General features: G+C 36.7%; 2 protein-coding genes across 7 annotated transcripts in view; one reads left to right on the top strand and one right to left on the bottom strand.

Annotated features, from left to right (window-relative positions):
* LOC105673773 (homeobox protein unc-4-like) overlaps positions 1-18,831 on the bottom strand; it is a 32,182-nt gene extending 13,351 nt beyond the window's left edge. The window contains exon 1 of the mRNA XM_012369638.2: positions 16,948-18,831. Coding sequence (XP_012225061.1) covers positions 16,948-17,320 — 373 coding nt within the window. The 5' untranslated portion in view covers positions 17,321-18,831. The remainder of the gene's footprint in view (positions 1-16,947) is intronic.
* Positions 1-20,867, top strand: part of Myo10A (Myosin 10A) — a 149,990-nt gene that overhangs the window by 38,266 nt on the left and 90,857 nt on the right. For 5 of the 6 annotated variants that reach the window (XM_067360508.1, XM_067360506.1, XM_012369637.2 and 2 more), the window contains exon 7: positions 8,017-8,174. The exons of the other annotated variant lie outside the window; for it this stretch is intronic. The gene's annotated coding sequence lies outside the window, so the exon portion shown is untranslated. The remainder of the gene's footprint in view (positions 1-8,016; positions 8,175-20,867) is intronic. 6 annotated transcript variants of the gene reach the window in all.

Here is a 20,867-nt window from a genome sequence, read left to right as displayed (position 1 = left end):
ACGAGATTAAAAATTCCCTTTTTCGGGGGGCAAAACAGCACGATCAATGACGAAGAGTATCATCATCCAGCATGGTCGATAAAGATTTCGCGCGAAATTCTGGACCGTCGGAACTGCAATCAATTACTGGCGAACGAGGCGTTTTTATAGATGATTGCATGTCGGTGTACGCGATCGCTCGCGGCTGTGTGCGTTTAATACGCGTTGACGTAGCACGTTTTTAGCGCGGTGTAATCGCATGATGATACGTTAGTGGTCTCTAACGACGCACGCGACCCTTCGTGGCAACTCTCCTTTATGCGGACGTCTTACTCGCCGGGAAAACGAGCGAGGGAAATGCACGAAAAAGGAGAAAGAAGAGAAGAGGCGGATATGTGCGGATATGTGCGAAACTGATCCTTTGGTGAACACGAAGAAAGATTATCTTTTTTCGGAAAAGTTTTATCGAAATAACGATGGAAAAGAGTTGAAGCAAGAGTAAAGCGAGAGTAGCGATTAATACAGTTTATTTTATTAATTCTTTTACGAAGGAGACTTTGCAAATTACACAATTTAACATAAAAATTCATCGACAAAAATATATTTCTCTAAGATAAAATCCTGAAAAGAAAAAAATTACACGGAGAATTAATTATTCAATTATTGCCGTGAAAAAATCTGGAGATCTCAAAGAATGATTTTCCGAGAAGGAGCACCTGAGGACCTGATCTTTTTCGATCTCGCAGGGACTAGCAGGCCAAGCGAGGCGAAACGAGCAAGCTCGTCAACGTGGAAGCGGGACAGCGTATAGCCCGAAGGCGTTTAATAAGGCCTCGCCTCATCTTACACGCGTGTATGTGTATGTACGCCCGAAATAACGTGCAATTAAATTTAAATTACACCTGAGTTGTCCCGGGAAACACTTTCGCGTATTATGCGTGCCATCGCGGTTTCGCCTCGACCAGCAATTCGCATGCGATGCGTTGCGTGGCATGAAATCGCAGAAACGGAAACATGAAATAGAGGGATCGGTTTTTGGTACAATAGTGCAGATAAGCACATTGCCAATCTTCATGTCAAGATTAAAGTCAAATGGAAATTTTTTAACAATATAATTGACAGTCGTCGAAAATATCGTATATTTTCATTATTTTCTTATGGCTAGCGTTTATTTATTAAACGCACGCTTGACGCAAACGCAAAACACTACCTTATCACGGTAGAACTGCGCGATGCAAAGTAACCCTCTCACTACACAGCATTTATACGACAAATGCAATTCAGAAGTGTATTCGAGTTTCGTAATCACCGGCTTGGTGAGCGTCGCCGGACCGCTTTCAGGACGCAAGCCCCTATTTAGAAGGTAGTCTCTTGTTAAGTGAGAGTCAACGACGTCATTAGCGTTAGGAACGACATCCTGACACCCAGGAGACCACTGTCTCCTACCTGGCTAACAATACAGTTTTCAGGTGAGCAGAAATACGCCGACGCTACCCATTTCGGGTCAGCCAAACTCCACAACTCACCCCTTTAGAGAGTGATTAACGCTACTGGGGGGGGGGGGGGGGAATTCTATGAAAGTGCCAAATATCATTTGCGTCTGTAATCATTTGTTTTAACTTTTGTTTCTACGTTTCAATTTACTGAAACTAATTTAATCAAATAATAAAAATAAGCTTATAAATATTGTTCAATGAATATACATTTAGAGCACAGCTATTGCTCAATTAGGAAGCTTAAAAATTTACTCCTCACATTGTTGTTATAAATTATTTACTAAATGTATCCGCGCGCGGTATCTTGAAACGATGATGTAAATTTAATAACACCTGCATTTAAATGCAGGATGGATTAGATCTTTTCTGTGTAAGGACCCATCGGTCGATTTAGCCTCCTCCGGGATCGCAAGGGTTGGAAGAATGATCCCGGGAAAAGAGGGTTAATAAAGTAATTTAGTCTGGCGCGCGCGAGTGAGTGTGATAAAGGACACGTACGGCGAAGAAGGAGAGAGAACAAGATTATTAAGCTGTAAGGCGTTAACTGGCATAAGGCGTCGGTAGGTGGATACGTTGCTTGCGTGCCAGACTGACTGCATTTGCATCTAGACGCCATCAATCCTCCTGACGCCCGGTTACATTCCCCTCCGAGCGCCCTTTCTCCCCCTCCAACCCCCCTTACCCACCAAAGCGAGAGTAGGGAAAGGAGGTTTCGACTTGCTCCAAGAACGACTGCTAACATCATACCTGACTCGCGAAGTGCGAAATGAAGATCGACGGAATACTTGGAACACACAGCGAAGAGGGTTCGAAATGAACGCTAGTTGTTCAAACGATTGTTGTTTTGTGGCAACGCCCGATAAGAAGGAATAGTGAATTTAGAATACGTGTTCCTAGCAGTATAATTCTTCGTCCTTTCAGTAATTGAAACACTTTGAGTCTTAAATTATTGGAATTTTATTACAAATATATTAAATATATTATTTCAGTAATAAATAATTACAGAAATTTATATTCCAACACATTTTTTTATCTTCAGATAGATAATTGTATCTCCGAAAGAGACTACTTTGATTAAGAATTTGTTTTAATATAAGAATTTAATATAGCATTCAGCGCGCTTCGTGCGTTCTCGCAATAACAAAGATAAAGTTGTTCGAACTTAGTTAAAAAATGATTTGATTTAACACACGTGGTGCGTTCAGTTCATTAAGAGACGCTTAATTACATTTATATTAATGCTCCAGATGTTAAGGCTCGTTTTTATTCGCGAGAGGTTTGCCGGACTCACGGTGATTGCGCAACGTGGCGGACAGAATTAATTAGGCGAAATTATATCTCTGTTGGTTAATATAAATGCGCGTTTATCAAATTAAAAAGCCCATTCCAATGCTGACCAGTCGCGTAATTCCGCACTAATAAATTTTGAAATTTGACAGTGTAAAAACTTATGGAATTTCGAGAGATAGCTTGAAGTAAATAATTTCTTTGAAAATTCTGCAAGAACTCATAAAAATGAAGCAAGCAAATGTGCAAAAATAAGCAAAAAAATTAAACTAAATACGGCAAAGTTTAGCACAAAAGGATAAAAGAATTTGCAGTTGAAGAATTCCGTGTGAACTTTTTAACAACCAATTTGCAAATTTCTGCGAGAGCAATGTTTTTGTTAACTTTATATTTATTGATTAAAAATTTTTTTTATATCTACAAAACATTCTGTTTACGAATTAATTTTTATTGCAACTTTTATCTTTTGCTTGCGGACTGCGTTTCAACACTAGAATAGAATGCTGAATAAGTAAATATCTTTTATCGTTTCCTTTTATTTTAAAATCGAAAAGTATGTTTACAAAGAACTAGTAGAACATATATGTTGGTTATAAGAGTTAAATATTTCTATCACATTTTTCCTAAGAAAACATTTAAGTATTTATATATTTAAAACAATTAAATATTCATACATTGATTATTAAAGTTTATAAATATTAAATCTAACATCGAGTAATAACTTTTTGTTGTAGAATTTTTTAAAGAATTTCTAAAAAGAGATTTATATAGGAAAAAGTGCATCATATATCTCTCGGATTTATCTTAAGTCGCATACATTCGCTTGATTATAACGCGATGCGATTATGCGTGTGCTAATGCTGCGGCAAGTCCGAGATATTAAGTCTTGTTTGCAAATATATGCAAATGATCATCTTGATTGCGCGATGACCGAAGTGAAGACCTAATTAAGATGGGATGCGGCAACTGGCGGGTCAGCTTGAAAAGGATCGACCGATGAAGACGAGCCTTGCAAAGCCACCGCTATTATGTAACGCGTATTTAATTATACGCATGATCAAATATAATAAATGTAGACGTAAATTAATGTGGACGATGTTTGTTGATGACGTAACTCGTCTATTTTTATTCACGTCAACGACCCGATTTAGTGTTTGGAAGTATTATTCTCCGAGATCGTGCTCGCCATCGACTTCTTGATTTCTTAAATTCACCACGTGTTATCGTGTTGTCCGGATCTTTCAGATATTTACATCCTCGAATGCTCATGATCAGCAGGATCACAAACCGCGAACTGAATCACCGACACCAGACATAATATCGTTTCGGTCGACGAAACCGCATTATAATCGAGGAACATAATCGAAGAACACATCGCGACAATGTGAGTGGCAGGACGCGAACACGAAGAAAAGAACGAAAAGGAGGTGGTTGCAGGAAGGCCATCGAACGAGCTACGAACTAAAAGATCCTCGCATAATACGGGTAGCCGGCGTATCGGTCGGCCGATAAGGAGGCTTTTCTGATACGATCTACAACCAGGCCGGTTAATTATATATTAATACCTTCGCGTGCGATCCTTGGCCACGTATAACCGGCATCAAAAGGCTGGAGGGCCGGTTAGCTGACCGGCCAGCTCGGTGGGAAGGAATGATCGGAAGTGCCGCTCTAAGGGCTTTATAGGCCTTAAGAGTACAATCGATTCAACGCGATATATATTTTTGTAACGCTAAATATAGCGTATTATCACGTAGGTTTTTCATGCATATCAAGCAAGTTATTTCAATAACGTTGCATACTTATGACAGCAATTGCTTTTTTAAATAAAGTTTATCAATAATATTTATCAGTCATTTCTTAAGTCATGCTCAAACACAATTTTCAAGTGATTAATAAACATTTTTTAAAACATGAGATGAGATTTAAATGACAGTTTGATTGAATTTACTTAAAATGTTTTGTCCATATAAATTAATTTCAGTTTTAACTTTTCTCTACTTTCTCTACTTAATGCGTTAATTATATTTCGTTTAATGGCACACTTTATTGTAACAACAGTGTACTTTCATGTCAATTAATTTATTTGACACTGAGAATGGCCTGAAGAGAAAGGCTGAAACGTTTGTATAAGATGTTTTTATAATAGAATACAGTTGTTGCACACTGATATCTAACGTTTGGCTCCTTAAACTCTTATAATTTTATCTTGTGATATATTATCATATATGCATTACACATTTTCAAATATAATAAAAACTAAGTAGAGAAATTTTGATTACATTTTTAAATTTAGCATTACAAATATACACAGAAAACGCTAAAAATATTATACGAGATAAAACTCGTATTGCACACTGTTGTAATTTATCTCCAGTATCAAAATACAAGTATGCACGGTATATAAAAATAATGTATTGTTTTGAGAAGTAATGAACATTCTACATAGACTGGCTACTTCACTTATGATAATCAATTTGCCAATAGTTGCCAATAATTATCTATTCAATTTATAAACTGGATCTAATAATAAATTTTAATTTGACGAGATCGTTCCGCTTGGCAGAGCTTTTCCAAGCCGTCGAAAAAGTCGGAATTGGGCGTCTAACGGTGCTGTAACATGCGCGCATGTTACACGCGGCGACAAGCCGGATAATATATGGCCTTGCGGCTCGCGTATCTCTTAATTCCCGGTAAATACTAGGAATTTAACCAGCCGGTAATAAATACTCGCATTTAAATCCCACGCGTCCGCGAATTCTGAACTTGTTTCTGCGACGCGCGAGGTAATTGCGAGTTTATGTGTTTATTTCGCGGCGGCTTCTTTTTTATTGGCGCCCTCCCCGCACGCAAACTTAATTACCCGTCGTGTTTATTTAACGTGTCAATTAGAAAAATTATACAGCAGCGCTGTAAAAAAAATACCGCGCGGCTCTCTGACGTTTCTTCCAAAGTGGAATTGCCTCGAATCATGCTCGAAGCTCTGGTTACACAAAAAGTTGGGGTGTTTGCGACAGCAGGAGCTGTCGCGCATCTTTTTCAGCTTCAGAATTTAAAGCTGATTTTTCCTTTTAAAGTTTAACAAAGTTTTGATTAGCCACGTGTTTCTTTCCACGTGAAATCACAATTATGTGATTTTCAGCTTTCAACATTTATTACTTATATTAAAAACTTTCCAGAACTAACAATTCTGAATTTTTCCTACGAAAAGAAAATTTAACCAATCAAAGAAATTGTAAAAAAAGTTTTTGATTGCCTCGTACGTTTGTATATATATGAATCTCCAGATCCGTAAGTAAATTATTGATACAAGTAATGCATTTTGCAGCAACCTATCTCTATCAACCTATTATTAACGTAATGCGAATACGAACTGTGTACTGCGGAAGGTCAATATTGTATAATTCTGCATGCGCATTACGAGCGTTCTCGCGCTCGGCTGATTGCGTTTGGCTTAAAAAGGAGAAATTGCGTGCCGGACTTGGCGTTGGCTTACACCACCCTAACTACCAACCACGGATTGTTACCCCATGGCGTGTCATTTGCCGAAGCGCGATATTATATCCCCGTCGTCGCGTGATATCTTGAACGGCGGTATACGAGTCGATTGTTTTAAATGACCAATCATTCATTATCAGTCGCAAAATGATAAAACTCATCAGCTATTTCACATTCAAAGACAATGGCGCGATTGCATATAATGTGCGATTATTTACATCAAGCTTATCTAATATTTCTTGACAATGAGTAATGCAAACGTAGCAAGAAATTAATTATTAATTAACTCGATAAATAATTAATTGAATACTTTTGTAATAAAATATTGAAATATTCTCATAAATTGAAACAAACTTTGATATTTTTTTTAATTTGACAAGTTTTGAAAGTTTGGTTGTCAGATAACTATAAATAAATTTTATTAATATTTTAGAAAAAATTGTATTAACAATCATAGATAAATAAGATCATTATTATATTAATATTTTAAGATAAGTTAAAATGTATTTTAGTACAGAACTAACTTTGTGGTGGATAAACACACAAATTCTCACGAAAATAAAAATGTTATTTGCATATCAATTTCAGAGATTACGACAAGCGAATTCCATTGGAAATAACGTGCCGAATTGCGATTCTTTCGACGCGATGGAACAACTTAGCGATTTTCGATTATCATATAATGTGTTAGAGGTCGCCATTAATTTTGACAGCGGTCGGTAGCGAATAATAGAATAGCGAACTGCTGAAAATGTTAATTTTCTCGGTGCGCGTGCTCGTAAAAACGTGGATTTATCACGGTCCGTCCATTAATCGAATGCAAATGCCAACCCCGCGGTTATATTTATCGGATACAGACATAGGCGTGCCTCGCGCGATAAATTCAAATCCGTCGATAGATTATTTTTACATTCTTTCACTCGTTCGTTTCCCAAATTGAGTACAGAAACTCTCAAATTCGTTGAATGCCAAATTTCGAAATTATAGTGAAGATACTGGAAACAAACCATGTATCGCTGCAATATATTTTGAAAATCTTAATTTAGATTTTAAGTTTTAAAAAATTTAAAATTTTAAATGTTACATAAAAAATTTCTGGTAATTGATTCTTATATACACATTTTTCAATCTTTTATACGTGTCAAACATTTAAAGATGTCGAACTGGTGGACATTTTTTAGATTGTAGGCTATAATATTTATGGATATGAATAATTTTCAAACTTTGATTAAGAGTATAATTAATTACAGATTAATATTTATAAATTGTTATACATCAATTCTGATAAATATTTCATATTACACATTTGTCGTATAAATTCTTGTTGAAAAGATCTGTTGTTATTTAGAATTTATGAAGGATTGATGAAATGAATGAATGAGGATAAATTTGTGAAGAATTTAGTGGCTTCATTCATTTCTTTTGTGTTTCGAAGATCTCAATTTCCAAATTGTTTTATCTGAAAAGTTGATTTAAACAGTTTCAACCATTTCGAAAGGTTCAATTATTGACGTTCGATTTTGAGATCCAAACTGTTTAATAATAATTAATAATGAGCTAATTTTTGATCTTTTTTTAAAGAAAAATTTTTTTATTTAGAATAACTGTTATTATGTTGATATCTCTCCAATCTTACGATTAGTATTATCAGTATAAACCGGTTTTATACACTATTACTGTCAAAAATAAATGAAATGAATTCTTCGAAAAACATTAAACGACTAACGTAAGCGAATTTGTGTTACATTGTACTGTTTAGCTACCGTTCTCCACCACGACGTTTTGCTTCACAAATCATCCGACCGTTTATATTCTCCGAGGGAAGACATTAAGTGCCGCACAACATCGCGGGGAGGGTTAATTCCAAAAAAGAACAAGATCATTAAGAGGTGGAAAGCATTGTGACCGACACAACGGGTGAGTTTATTTGAAATACTTTCTAGTGATATCTTTCTCTCCTCCTTCCTTCTCTCTCTGTCTCTCTTTTTCTCTTTCTCTTATTGACACTTTACGTTTGCCGACGTTCATTCATTTTTGTCGCCGCGGGTCGCCGCAATGAAAAATCCGCGCCGGCTGATAAACACTTCTCTTCCCGCGTAATTATGTGCGATCTTGGGAGCGTCTTAATTTACGACGAACAATCCGCTTAGTCGCCGCACAACTTTGAGGATCGGAAAAATTGTTTGAGTCGGAGATATTCTTTCGAACATTAAAATGCAAATGAAATAATTGTGCATGATATAAAGATCACTTAAAAAAAATCTTACAAAGACTTATTCAATTATTTTATGAAGATTTTGTCATTTTATAAAGATTAATTAAATTCTTGTATTTTATAAATGCATTTTATACGTATTTTGCTAATACTCTGTTATTGCAGTCATTAATGCTCTTAATTATATTGAATAATATTGAAATTATATATAATTATATTGAAGACTAAACGAAAATAATATAATTCTTTCAATTTTTGTGAATTTATATAGAATTAAAAGCGCTTCATATTTCAATAATAAGAATTGAATCCATGCGAACCGGAGTTTTACAGTTTGCGACATAGCATTTGCAAGACATTTATACGCCAGATAGGGATAGGGAGGAGAAAGACGAGGGAGTTGCAACGTCGCAAAATTGGCGAAGTAACTCAGAAAGTAATAAAAGAGAGATTCTTATCATCAAAGACAATTAGCGGGGCATATAAATATGACGTATTTATAGTCTGTCAGCCGTATCTTCCCACTATATGCATCCGTTATCCCACCCACCCCCCACTCTGCATCATAACTCAAACTATTTAATTAATGTTTTTTCTTCTCTCTCTCTTTCTGGTCACACAAGAAATCGTGCGATAAGGAATCTTGCAGACATGGCGCTTCGTAAGCGCCTGACTGGCTGCTTGGCCTACGCTCGCATGATCCTTTGTATATCAAAGATTCTGAGATGGAAGGATCATGAGGATGCGAGTGCACGAACGCTTAATTTACTGATAAATTTTTATATATTTATTTATAGAAGGCATTTTATAGAACTTCTCCGAAGTGAATTATTTCGATAATTTTTCAAACCTAGACTTTCCAGAAAATAATAAAAATCGGTGTTATATTTTTATTATTTTTTTCAATTATATGATTATTAAAAAAAAATAATTTTTCTAGCACATGCGGCATACCTAAAGTAAGATATACATATAATTAGAATAAAAAAATGAGGACTTGTTTTTAGCGAGAAATATAAGATTCGGACAATTGTGCTAAAGGCAATTTGAGAATCAAAGTCATTATTGAGTCATCCTTTTATGAAACCTGAAGCGGGAATTGGTAGATCGCGCAGCTCCGGTATTTCGGAGCAAGGTGCCCGGTCGACCGAAAGACGAGGACGATTCAATTTGTCGGTCGCACCACGCTGCGCCGCGCGAGTATTTCCGAGGAGGGCCCGTGGCGATATTCACGACACGCAAGCCACGCTCGAAAATTAGCTCGTGACCGAGCGCTGGTAGCTGAAGCCGCGCGAGGGTACGACCAGGGCAGGGGGGTAAGTGGGACGAGAGGGAGGGCATGAGGGAAGCGCAGGGATGGAGAGAAAGAAAGAAAGGAGTTTTGAAAAGGGACTAACGACCGGCAGTTAACGGCGGCTCTGAAATTGCCGGTTGCCGGCGCATCTTCCACGGCCGACCCGGGGCCAGGAGAATTATTAAACTGTAGTTTAGTTTAAATTAAGTTATTACGCGGAGCCTGTGCGCGCGCGCGCGCGCGCGTTTTGCCTGCCTGTTTTCTCCGCGACTATGACGATCCCGGTCGTGTCCTGCAAACTTTCCGAGTCCCAAGAACTCGAGGAATCTACGACAAATTAGATTTCTGCGGTTTCTCAAACGTTACTTTATGTGACGATACCTTTGTTGACACGCAGAATTTAAGAATACATCGAGGCCTTTGAAGAAATCGGCCGCAGGATGTCAATTTTTAATTAAAGTTCCATTTTCATACATCAATTTTTGACATATGAAAGCCTTTTGAAAAAAGATAAATCTATACTTGATAATTCTTTTCCAGTTTATCTGAGACAAAAATGTCGAATATATGTATGTTACTGTAGCACTTAAACTTGAAGCTTAAACCATCGGTTTAAAATCTTCAGAATTAAAAAAAATGTTACACAAAAATTGTAAATTTAATGAAAAATATTTTCCAAAAAGTTTTGAATGTTTTACATTGCTAAAACTTATATTCTGAATTTGTAATGAAATCGATTGATTGATTCGCTCTGAAAATATTGTGCACACACATTGTTACATCTTTCTTTACATGCAACATTTTCTTCTTCTAAAAACTCAGAAATATTCTTTATAATTTTGTACTATTTTCATAAAAATTGCAGCTATATTTCATGTGTTTATAACTGATTATGCAATAAAGAATTCCTATTAGTTAATGGAGTTAATGGAGCGCGCATGTTATCGATATTTTAATAGTATTGTCAGCAGCTCTATGAGCGAAAACACATGATTTTCGATGCCATTTCACATAAAGCGAATTATTATCGCCACTAATGAGTGGCTTTGCTAACAACATATGTTTGTCACCCAATGAAATCTTCCAGATTATTCGCAATTTGCACTTATCCGAGCGGCGATAATTTCAAACATAAAAGGCATGTAACTCGCGACTTTGAATTATCGCATTAACAAACACGCGACGCGATGACACGATGCGATTTTATACATCCGATTATATTTATTATTATGATCAGACATTTCCATAACGATACGTTTGTGTTACACGAAACTGACAATGACAAATACCCGATGCAACAATAGTTGGTATTAAATGGTAGTTTAATCATTATTTTTGTATGATATGCATGGGATATTCCGTTATACTCGCAAACACAATATTTGATTAACACGTTTTAAAAGTATGGTGGGTTAATATTAAGTTTTACATTACACACTCGAGTCAGTATCTCGCGAATTGTTTCGCTACTTTTTCCGGAGGGAAAAGAAAAAACAATGTCTACGGGAAAAACACAGTAAATCCGGTTGGTTTTGCACTAAAGTGCTATCTTTTAAAATCCCCGTTCCTCGGCCGCTTAAACTTCCTCTTCAACGCAGAACGTTGAAATGACAACTATATACAAACTTACAAAATAAAATAAAATGTAGAAACACTTCAACTTAAAGTTAATTTCAATGTATTGTTCAAAGTGTAAATCTTATGAGCCTTGTGTATACTTTGGCTCCAACATTCTGCGCTTTGCTTCAAGTTTTGCTCTCCAAATTTTATTTTATTTTGATTTTGTAATCCACGATATATTTTGTAAACTACTCTCTTCCCCATCTCTTACCCTCTTGCTCACACTATCCCTCTGTCAAGATCCGTCGCTCTTTTTTGTCAACTACCCGAATGCCTCCTCCATCGGTCTAATCGTAAAATAATGACAGGATGCTGCGATAACGCGACCGCTTACCAAAGAAACCCGACTCGTTTGATCTCAGCTGCATCCCTCTTTTGCGCCCCTCCGAGCACATTGCGTTTCTTTCAGTGATGGACACTGTTATTTTATTCGCTATAATCAAGGGGATATCTTACAATCCACGGGTGAACGAGGGAGTGCAGGTCTACGGCTATCTTTAAATAACTCAATTTCAGGAAGAAATAGTCTTCCGGAAGAAAAAGTCTATTTAATCGTCCGGCTTAAAAAAAGATAAGTTGTTTCATTCTGTAATGTCAATGACGCCGTGATATGATGCTCGCTAACAGTCACATACAATACAATTTTTTTTTATTATTGAACAAAAATTATTAATTTGCAAATTCTACATTAATATTAGCTTATTTTTTCTTCTTTGAATCTGTATTTCAAAGATCTATTATTTTGAACGTGAAAGCATACGTAATAAACAATTCGAATATCCACTATGATGTATTGCCACGCGTAGTGTACGATGCTTAAAACGGTAATTAAAATCCAATCATTCTGAAAGTAATATTACTAATAACTATCATAACTAATATTACTAATGCAATATGTGAGTTATGATATGTATAAATACATCAAGCTTTGAGAGATTATAATCAAGGAACTATTCATATAACATTTATACATTTCTTTCCTCTTTTCTTGGACTTGATTCAACACATTATAAAACACGGCTATTTTAGATACAGTTTACACGATATGACTTACACAATTGCTAAGATATATAGCCTGATAAAGAGAGAGAAAGGGGCAAAAAAAAGGAGAAAAAAGATGGAGAAATATGATGGAACAAAAATTTCCATAAATACGCATATCCATCAGCTATTACATGAAATGCAGAAATTATTATTACTTAGCTCTAATAAGATTGTCTGAAAGATTATCAAGTGTGACAAATATAAGCGCGACGAAATTCAAAATTCATTATAATCATTATATACAATCTATTTCTGGCTTATACTGTTTGGATCGCGCTAACTTGGACAGTTCGATCGATGGTTAAGATATAATAATAATGAGAGCGGGCAGGTATGAACTTAGATTAACGGATGTGTTTGTAAACTGAGAATCTGTGAATGTGCATATATAATTACGAAATGAAGAAGAGAATAAAAAGATGTTTCTGACCAGCCCTAGAAGAAAAAAAGAGGTAGAATCTAGACATTTTTTTATAGGAACTTCATTTTGAAGAAAATAAAATCTCACGACTTGTTATAAAATTTTTTACATATGTTTCGTGTATGTAAAATTATGAAAAAATATTCATGAATTTTTGTTAAAATATTAAAAGTTTGCTAATGATAAAATAAGTACACGATAACTGTGCACAATAACTCTTTTGCAGTTTATCTGAGACAGAAATATATTACTTATTAAGTACATTAAGCCACAGGAATTTGCATTACCAAACTTGCGCACTTTAGATTTGCTTCTTCTAAAACGAATCTTCATATATGAATTTTTTGTTAATTAAAGAATATTCTGTTTTGCGTGTAATATTAAATCATCAGTGGACATGTGCTTAAAATATAAATAAATCTGACACGTTAAAATTTTGAAGAAAACGCTTAGTTTTGAAGCATTTAAAGTGTCTCATTCCTTTGATAAAACATTGCAAATTTAATTGATAAAAATGATTGAAAAGAATGAAAAAGAAATTTGTATTTAACAGTTATGTACATGGAGTAAATTTTAATCTTAAATTGTATCAAGTAATTGAAATTTATGTTCGGCATCTCGCTCTCTGCTCGTTTCGCCCTTCAAAATGTAATTCTTTTATTTTTAATCCATACCTAAAAATGATTTATGCCTCAGAATTTATATTCCTCCAAATTGCTCAAAATATCCATAAAAAAAGAATATGCAATCCATTATACAGAATTCGCAAAATAACAGTGGGACACTGTACATTTTGTTAGCCGACATTGATCTGCTGTCTGTGACGACACTTTTTATCGGATTAACACGAAGGACGACACATTTCAATCTAATCGAACTACTCTCTTTGTGCGAATCTTAATTCACGACCACGGGATTGCGCGGCATAGCGGCTTTGTGAGCTGGGAGCCGCCGCGAGCGCCGACGGGACGCAATTTCGCGGCGACGCTAAGCGCTGGCTTAACGATCGCGCTAACGTTGAAAAAGTTTAACGATCGTGTAAAGGCGTACGCACGCGAGTCCGCGAGCATTCCGCTGCCAAGCTAATTATGTAAACGAGAGTTTCGCGAAGCGAGAGGGATAGAGAGGGAAAGATCGCGGTTTCATGCGGCGTATCGTTGGACGACATCAATTCGGATAAAATCGCAACGCACCGTGAATGTTTAATTGAGGATCGGTGTAATTAAATGTTGACCTGCGGAATACAATGCGCACAATTGTAGGGAACGCAACTCCCGGAACGTGGAACGAATGATGTGGTTTCCCTTGTTGTGTTTACCTCGATTTAGATATGATCATCATTTTCAAAGCAAATTTATTTTAATTCTTTCAAAACCGAATTGTAAGAATTGTGCAAGTATAAATTTCTATGAATTGTTCTTCTAAATGATCATGAAAATTTATAAGAAAATATTTTTGAATTAATTGTTATAAGATTTGCTTCAGTATTTCAAGGCTTTTACTGAGTAAATAGACTTTATATATATTAAACTTTAAAATAATACTTAATCGTTGTTTATTTACGTACAAATGTAAAATTTGTACGTAAATAAATATTAGATTAAATTATAAAATATCACAGGTAAAAATATTACTCCATCTATCTAAGTCAATATTTTTAGTGATATTATTTTTCTACAAATCAGTGCCATATACTCCCAATTTGCAATTTCTAGCATTTGAGAGGCTCGCAGAAATTCTTGTTAAATACATATCTTCTTTATATTTGAATAAAATGTGAGTTTATCGTCTATAACACTTAGCCACTGAAATGACTTTAGCTCACAACATAATAACTATGCAAAATTTATGGAATTCTTCTTACTAGGGATGCTTCCAAATGTCTGTAGCTCTCTAACGAATTGTTCGATACATTTTATGTACGAGATTTTATCGTGGATTTTATATCACCCGATATCTTACTTGCAAATGAATAAAATATGATCCTTTTGGATTTTCATTACCGATGAATATTTTTCACGTCAGAAAAATTACACGAAAGATCACGAGATCGTTAGGCGGATCTGGTTCAGCTTGACGTATCAAAGGAAGGTATTAAACTTGGCTCACGCTACGACGTGACGCCATAAAGGACGTTCGGCGGACGACGTTCGATCAGAGTAGACTCGCAATTACGCGCTTTGCCGGCATTGCCAATAAAACTATTTATCATGGTGCAGGATGGGAGCTTTCATAAATCCCGAAATAACCGGCGGGTCGATTTGATACACGCTCTCGCGTGCTCGGCCGACGTGCATGAACGAAATACTTCTCCTCGACGTAAAAATCATTATGCAATTATAACGAATCTCCGCATATTTTTGCGGAATCGGCGAAACCACCATTATTCAGCCATATGCTTTTGCAAAAGAACTGTGAAATTATTGAAGAGAAATATGGCAATTTAATCTTTTCTGGAACGAATCCATTAAAGTCGTAACGAAAACTTTATTCTTTTTATAACATTTATTCAAAATTTATTTACAATTATCTAAGAATCGTTTGTCAAGTGTTAATTTTATTTTGTTGGAATATTGTGATGAGTATTTATTCGTGGTAATTTTTGACAAAGCTTTGTCAATTGTATTTAAATTAAATAAAACCAAACATACACATATGTGCCAGTATCCTTGAAGAGATTAATAGTAAGTAATTTAAGTGAAATCTCCTTAATTTAAGTAAACAAATTTATATATCAAAAATTGTATAAAGAAACGTATATGACATATAATTTTTCCAAATATATCATAGATATATTGAATGTTTCTACAACCCTTTTTAATCGTCCTTGAAGAGGTTAAATTGCCATACTTCTCTCTCTTCAATAATTTCACAGTTTATTGAAAATTTTATAGCATTATAATTAGATATGCTAATAACTAAATTTCTAAAATTAAATTTCTAAATTTTCAAATAGATTTAATTGAGCTAAATTATTATTTTAATGTTTTGTTAACCTATTGATATCCTTTAAAGATGTATTCTTCAGAATATTTAGATTTTATTGAATTTTGAAGAATTTCTAATTACTATGCGCTATAACTCTACAATTATTAATATTTTTACAATGATCATCTTGTTACCATCTTATTTAAAAACAATTTCTATCCCACAACACGTGAATCAAAAGTAGGATAATATTTACGGATTGTAAAACAAAATAATTTTGTAGAAATATTAATGCTAGAAAACGTATATCATATATACTTATGTATCGGTTGTTCCAAAAATATCCTTGCGGTTAAAATCAGAAGTGGGATTAAAATTCTACAATTTAGATATAAGTTTTATTTTAATTACTTAATAACTTACGATAGATTTGAACTTTTGTCTGACGGAAGATCAGCAATCCATGCAAATTTGCGGTAGCGCGCGATAAATTTGCAGAGGAAACAATCGAAAGCCAAAGGCAGGCGAATTAAGTGGCGCTCCCTTCGAGGCATAAACAAGTGTTAGGGACGTGAATGGGATCACGTAAAAAACAGATTTCCACCCTCGGCAACGCGCGGACATTCTCGCGCACGAAACACGATTTCAGACAGGCGGTTGTCGCGGGAAGGGCGGGGAAAGAGGATAGAGACTAACGTCGTAAGCGATCCCAGGGGCTCGTCAGGAACGATCTTATGATTGACCGCGTTACGCCACTCCCTGAAGACCGTTTTTCAAAGGCTATTTCGGAAACGCTGCCGCCATCAACGCACTTCAAACCGTAATTACAAAGAAATGCTCCAAAATTGTAATAATTTTTTTCTCAAAATACAATTATAACTAATCAATATCTTAATCGCAAATCTGTTAGATACAAACTGAACATGTTTCAGAACATAGAAGTGTTCAAAATAGATATATAAAATTCTAAAATTTATTTAAAAGATTTTGAAAGAAACTTTAAGGATATTTTTAAAAATATTCATAATATGTTTTGAAAATACAATATATATTATAAGTTTAGGCAATTCTTTCTTTTAGAAAGAAATTAATTTCCATTGAATTCAATATTAATTTCATGCTAAATCAACTTTGTGCCGTTTTATTATACTACGAGATATCAACTCACCTTTTTTCTCGTCATCCTCTTCTCCATGATCAGCAGCATGATGCAAATGATGTACGCTGGGGTGGTGTCCGGTAATCGCCGGTACCAAAGAATGATTGCTCAATGTCGGATGTGGATGATGCGGGTGATGATGGCTGAGGAATCGGACTGCTGCGGCAGCGGCTTGATGCTGCGCCTGCATGCTCTGCTGGACCTGGCTCTGCACCTGCCCAAGAACCGGATGATGCGGCGGCCATCCTGTTAGATGGAACGGAAACACGGGCGTCGTCCGTTGAAACAATCTGGTCGGCGCTAGTAAGGATCCGCCGGAGGCGCTGGAGCCGCCGCCGGGCGGCAACGGGAAAGACAAGCCGCCTCCAGGCTCCAGGACCATCTTCGGTACCAGCTCGCCGACGTTTGTCTCTCCCTCGGAGAGCGATCACTCTGCTCGCATCAATTCTCAGATTCGATAAAGTCTTCGATCATCAAAAAAAAAAGATAGAATCACCTAATCACTGACAATACACTGAAATACGTTCGTCAGAAGTGCAAGAGGTATCTGGCAATTGTTAGATGTCTCTGATCGATGCGCATTCACATCTTTTCTTTCTTCGCCTCTTGGAGCACGATCACTGAGCAATACAGTCCATGGATCATCACTGTCCGTAAATCACTCGACTGTTAAATTCATGAAAATGTTTCTGAAATTTTTTATCTCGCTGTTTTGAATGTTGTTTTATATTTTCCATTCTAGGTCTTCTTGATTATAATACATATTCATCACAATTATTGATTTTTGTCAGATAAAGTAATTGTAAAAAACCGCGAATTAACACGAGATTGTTATTGCTTTTAAAAGTTTCGATAGTTTACATATTCCTAATGTTTTTCTTCTCTATTGTTCGTTGAATTGACAAATCGATTTCGTAGTCCGCTATCGATTTTGTGCTAGCAACGCTATTTTACATATCTTGCATTCCTCTCTTGCTGCACCTGCCTGTCAAGTCGGCGACTGGCAGAGCTCCGCCAGCCGTCGGCCAGCCTCACGGCGTTTTCGCGGCCTTTAGTCTTTCTAAATGAGTCCGATCAATATCTCGAATCGGAATATATGTCGATCATAATAATCATCAATGATCAACAATTCCGAATTTCAATTTCACCACATATAATCAGCGCTTTACTCGCCAATCTCGTCGATTAAAGTTTGATAACTTTCAACGATAACGTTTTTCCAAAAGTTCTTCATAGTTTTTGACGTGTCACTAGAAGTCCTCGCTCACAGGATTCACAGAATATATTCAATGCAATATTTTTTCGATGACTCGCGTATTTTTCGGCATGATCGCGAGATCAAATCACCGATCACCGCGCACGTTCGTGACACTTTCTCAGCCGCGTCACGTCACCGGGAACTTCCGGGGTGCTCGCGGCCCGCGAGGGTTCGTGCGCGTGACAGGCGGGTCTCCGGGATTTCCTTGGCAGCAAGGACCTGCTGGTATTAGGGCCACTACGGCATGAGCCAACGGCACAACACTATCTGCCCGGAGACTCGAGTCAACGACTCCCCACTGTCTGCGAAGCGGAAACTGGTCTCGGGATCCGCCCAGAGAACGCCGATTGGCTGGGTGCACGGCGGACTTGCAAGTGATATGAAACACATGGCCAATGCGGTGGTAGGAATTACGCAGTCGGCTACGCCTACCAGGACGCTTTTTTCGTCCTGGAATTGAATCGACGCCTGGTCGTAGCGGCTGGTGGGGGCGAATCAATTGGTGGCTGCCCTGAAACAGGCCGCAAGATGGCTCCTCCCTTCCCACAGCCTCTACCGAGACACCCTCATGCTGATCTCATCGGTCGAGGCACTCGAATTCGATCCGAGTTGGATTCGTTGTAATGGACAGCCAAAGTATGTATCAGCGAGTTGCGCGGTTGTTTATTGCTCCACATTATTGTCCTGCCTGTTATCTATTTCTTTTATCCAAATGAAGGTTTTCAAAATAGATTTTCGAATCATTGATTTGCCAATGCAACAATTTGAGTTTTATTCGTCTAATATGAAAGATGCATTTAACACTAGCGTGAGACACGCATCAAACAGTCGAATTAACTACATGACAAGAATATTGAAAGAATAATATAAATTATGCTAAAAGACTTTTAGCTTCTGTCGCAATAACCGCGTAAATTATAAACACCTTTCAGGAAATTTCTAAATTAAAAGAACCTTAAATTATCAGCTCTTATCAGAATTCCACATAAAAAATCTTATTAATAAAATTAACCAAATTAAAAAACCTCCCTCTTTCTTCTCTCTCTCTCTCTCGATGTCTCTTTCTCACTGTCTGGGGCTTCAAGCAGACAGACGAGTTCGCGAGGAAGAGACATCCTCATGATCACGCACCACCACTCCTGCGGCAACCCCCACTCGGAGTTTCTTCCGCCCCTCCAGCCCCCGAGGGCGCGATCCTCTTTTAATAAAAGGAGCTCGGAGGCGTTAAGTAATTACATCTATTCTCTGCTGGGAAGGAAATTACCTGCGCTGCGTCGGTGTGGGAAAAATTGGGAAATTAAAATTAACCCCCTCCCCACTAGAGCTGAGCTGAGTCGTGCGCTTGCCCATCCGTTCTGCCCTCTTTCTCGGATTGCTCGCTCGGCCGAAACATTTCGTTCTCGAATTTAGGAGGAGCCGGCGGCCATTACCGCTTACGTAATCTTTTTTTGCACAGTGGCGGCGGTGGCAGCTTGTTAGCGAAGTTATTTAGCACGCGATTCGTCCGCTCGTCGACGAGGACCGAAAGAGCACAGCGCTCATCTATCATCACTGAATATTATTGCCAGAATGACACCAGATAATGCATTTTAACTCATTATTTTGTGTCTAAATAAAATTTCAGTGTTTTTCTTTTTTTTATGTAAATTAATCTTAAATTGATCCAAAAATATGCGACACGTAATCTTTGTAATGTTATGTATGTTAATATATTGTTCAAAACGTATTTACCGAACACGAATATACGCATACATCAGTCGTTACATAGCTGACACATGCATATTTTAATAATCATAAAATATATTTTATAGCTACAAATCTTTGTATAGCTGCAATCATTAACTATCATTAATTACATCAAGAGAAAAATAAATTGCAAGAATTGATTCCACTGTTATTTAACATATTAGGAATGCGATAATTCAAGTATCGTTTTTGTGGCAAAAATAGTTATATAATCATCTTGCTATTTTATCGGCTTGTCTCTTTCATAAGAAGAAGCTAAATCATTTAATTTTTTTACAGAAGTAGATTTGGATACTTTTTTCCTACTCAATTAGTATCTAAAATAACTTTTTACTTAACTTTTTAAATATAATCGATAGTCTTCTGGAACTACTTGAAAAGTAATTATATATCTCTGTGGTAATCAAAGTTATATAAAAATCACAGAAGCGCACAAAATATTTGTTGGAAATTTATGTATATAGATAATAATTTATATAATGTTTCTGGAATTTCATTACGCGAATAATTAGATTGTTTATCGGTCGCTTCTCGACTAACAATGAGAAACCGCAAGCACGAGCATCTTAGCGAGAGTAAAAGAACGGGGCTGAAAGGGGTGAAGTGGAGCCATGAAAAATTGATCCCGTACGATATCTCACGTTTAGGTGCATCTCGGTGAAGGAACCAGAACACGCGCGGGTCATACATCAAATACCCGGAGGCTCCGCGCGCGAGCGCGCCGACCGTGCTTTAATATAAAACTTAAATAACGACACAGGGAGAGAGTGCGCCATGACGAAAATGGCGAATAATCTTATGAATAAGTTCTTCGCCCGGTTCAGCTACGAATACCAAAACCGCACGAGGATCTGCTCCATTAAGTCTCGCGATGCTCCCGGAATCGACGAGCATCATCTTACCGTATTGTCTTGAATTTTCATCT

The sequence above is a fragment of the Linepithema humile genome, chromosome 8 (genome assembly GCF_040581485.1).
Source record: "Linepithema humile isolate Giens D197 chromosome 8, Lhum_UNIL_v1.0, whole genome shotgun sequence".
NCBI classification, from domain to species: Eukaryota; Metazoa; Arthropoda; class Insecta; order Hymenoptera; family Formicidae; genus Linepithema; species Linepithema humile.
Note: the sequence above shows the minus strand (reverse complement) of the source record. Positions and strands in the feature narration are given on the sequence as shown.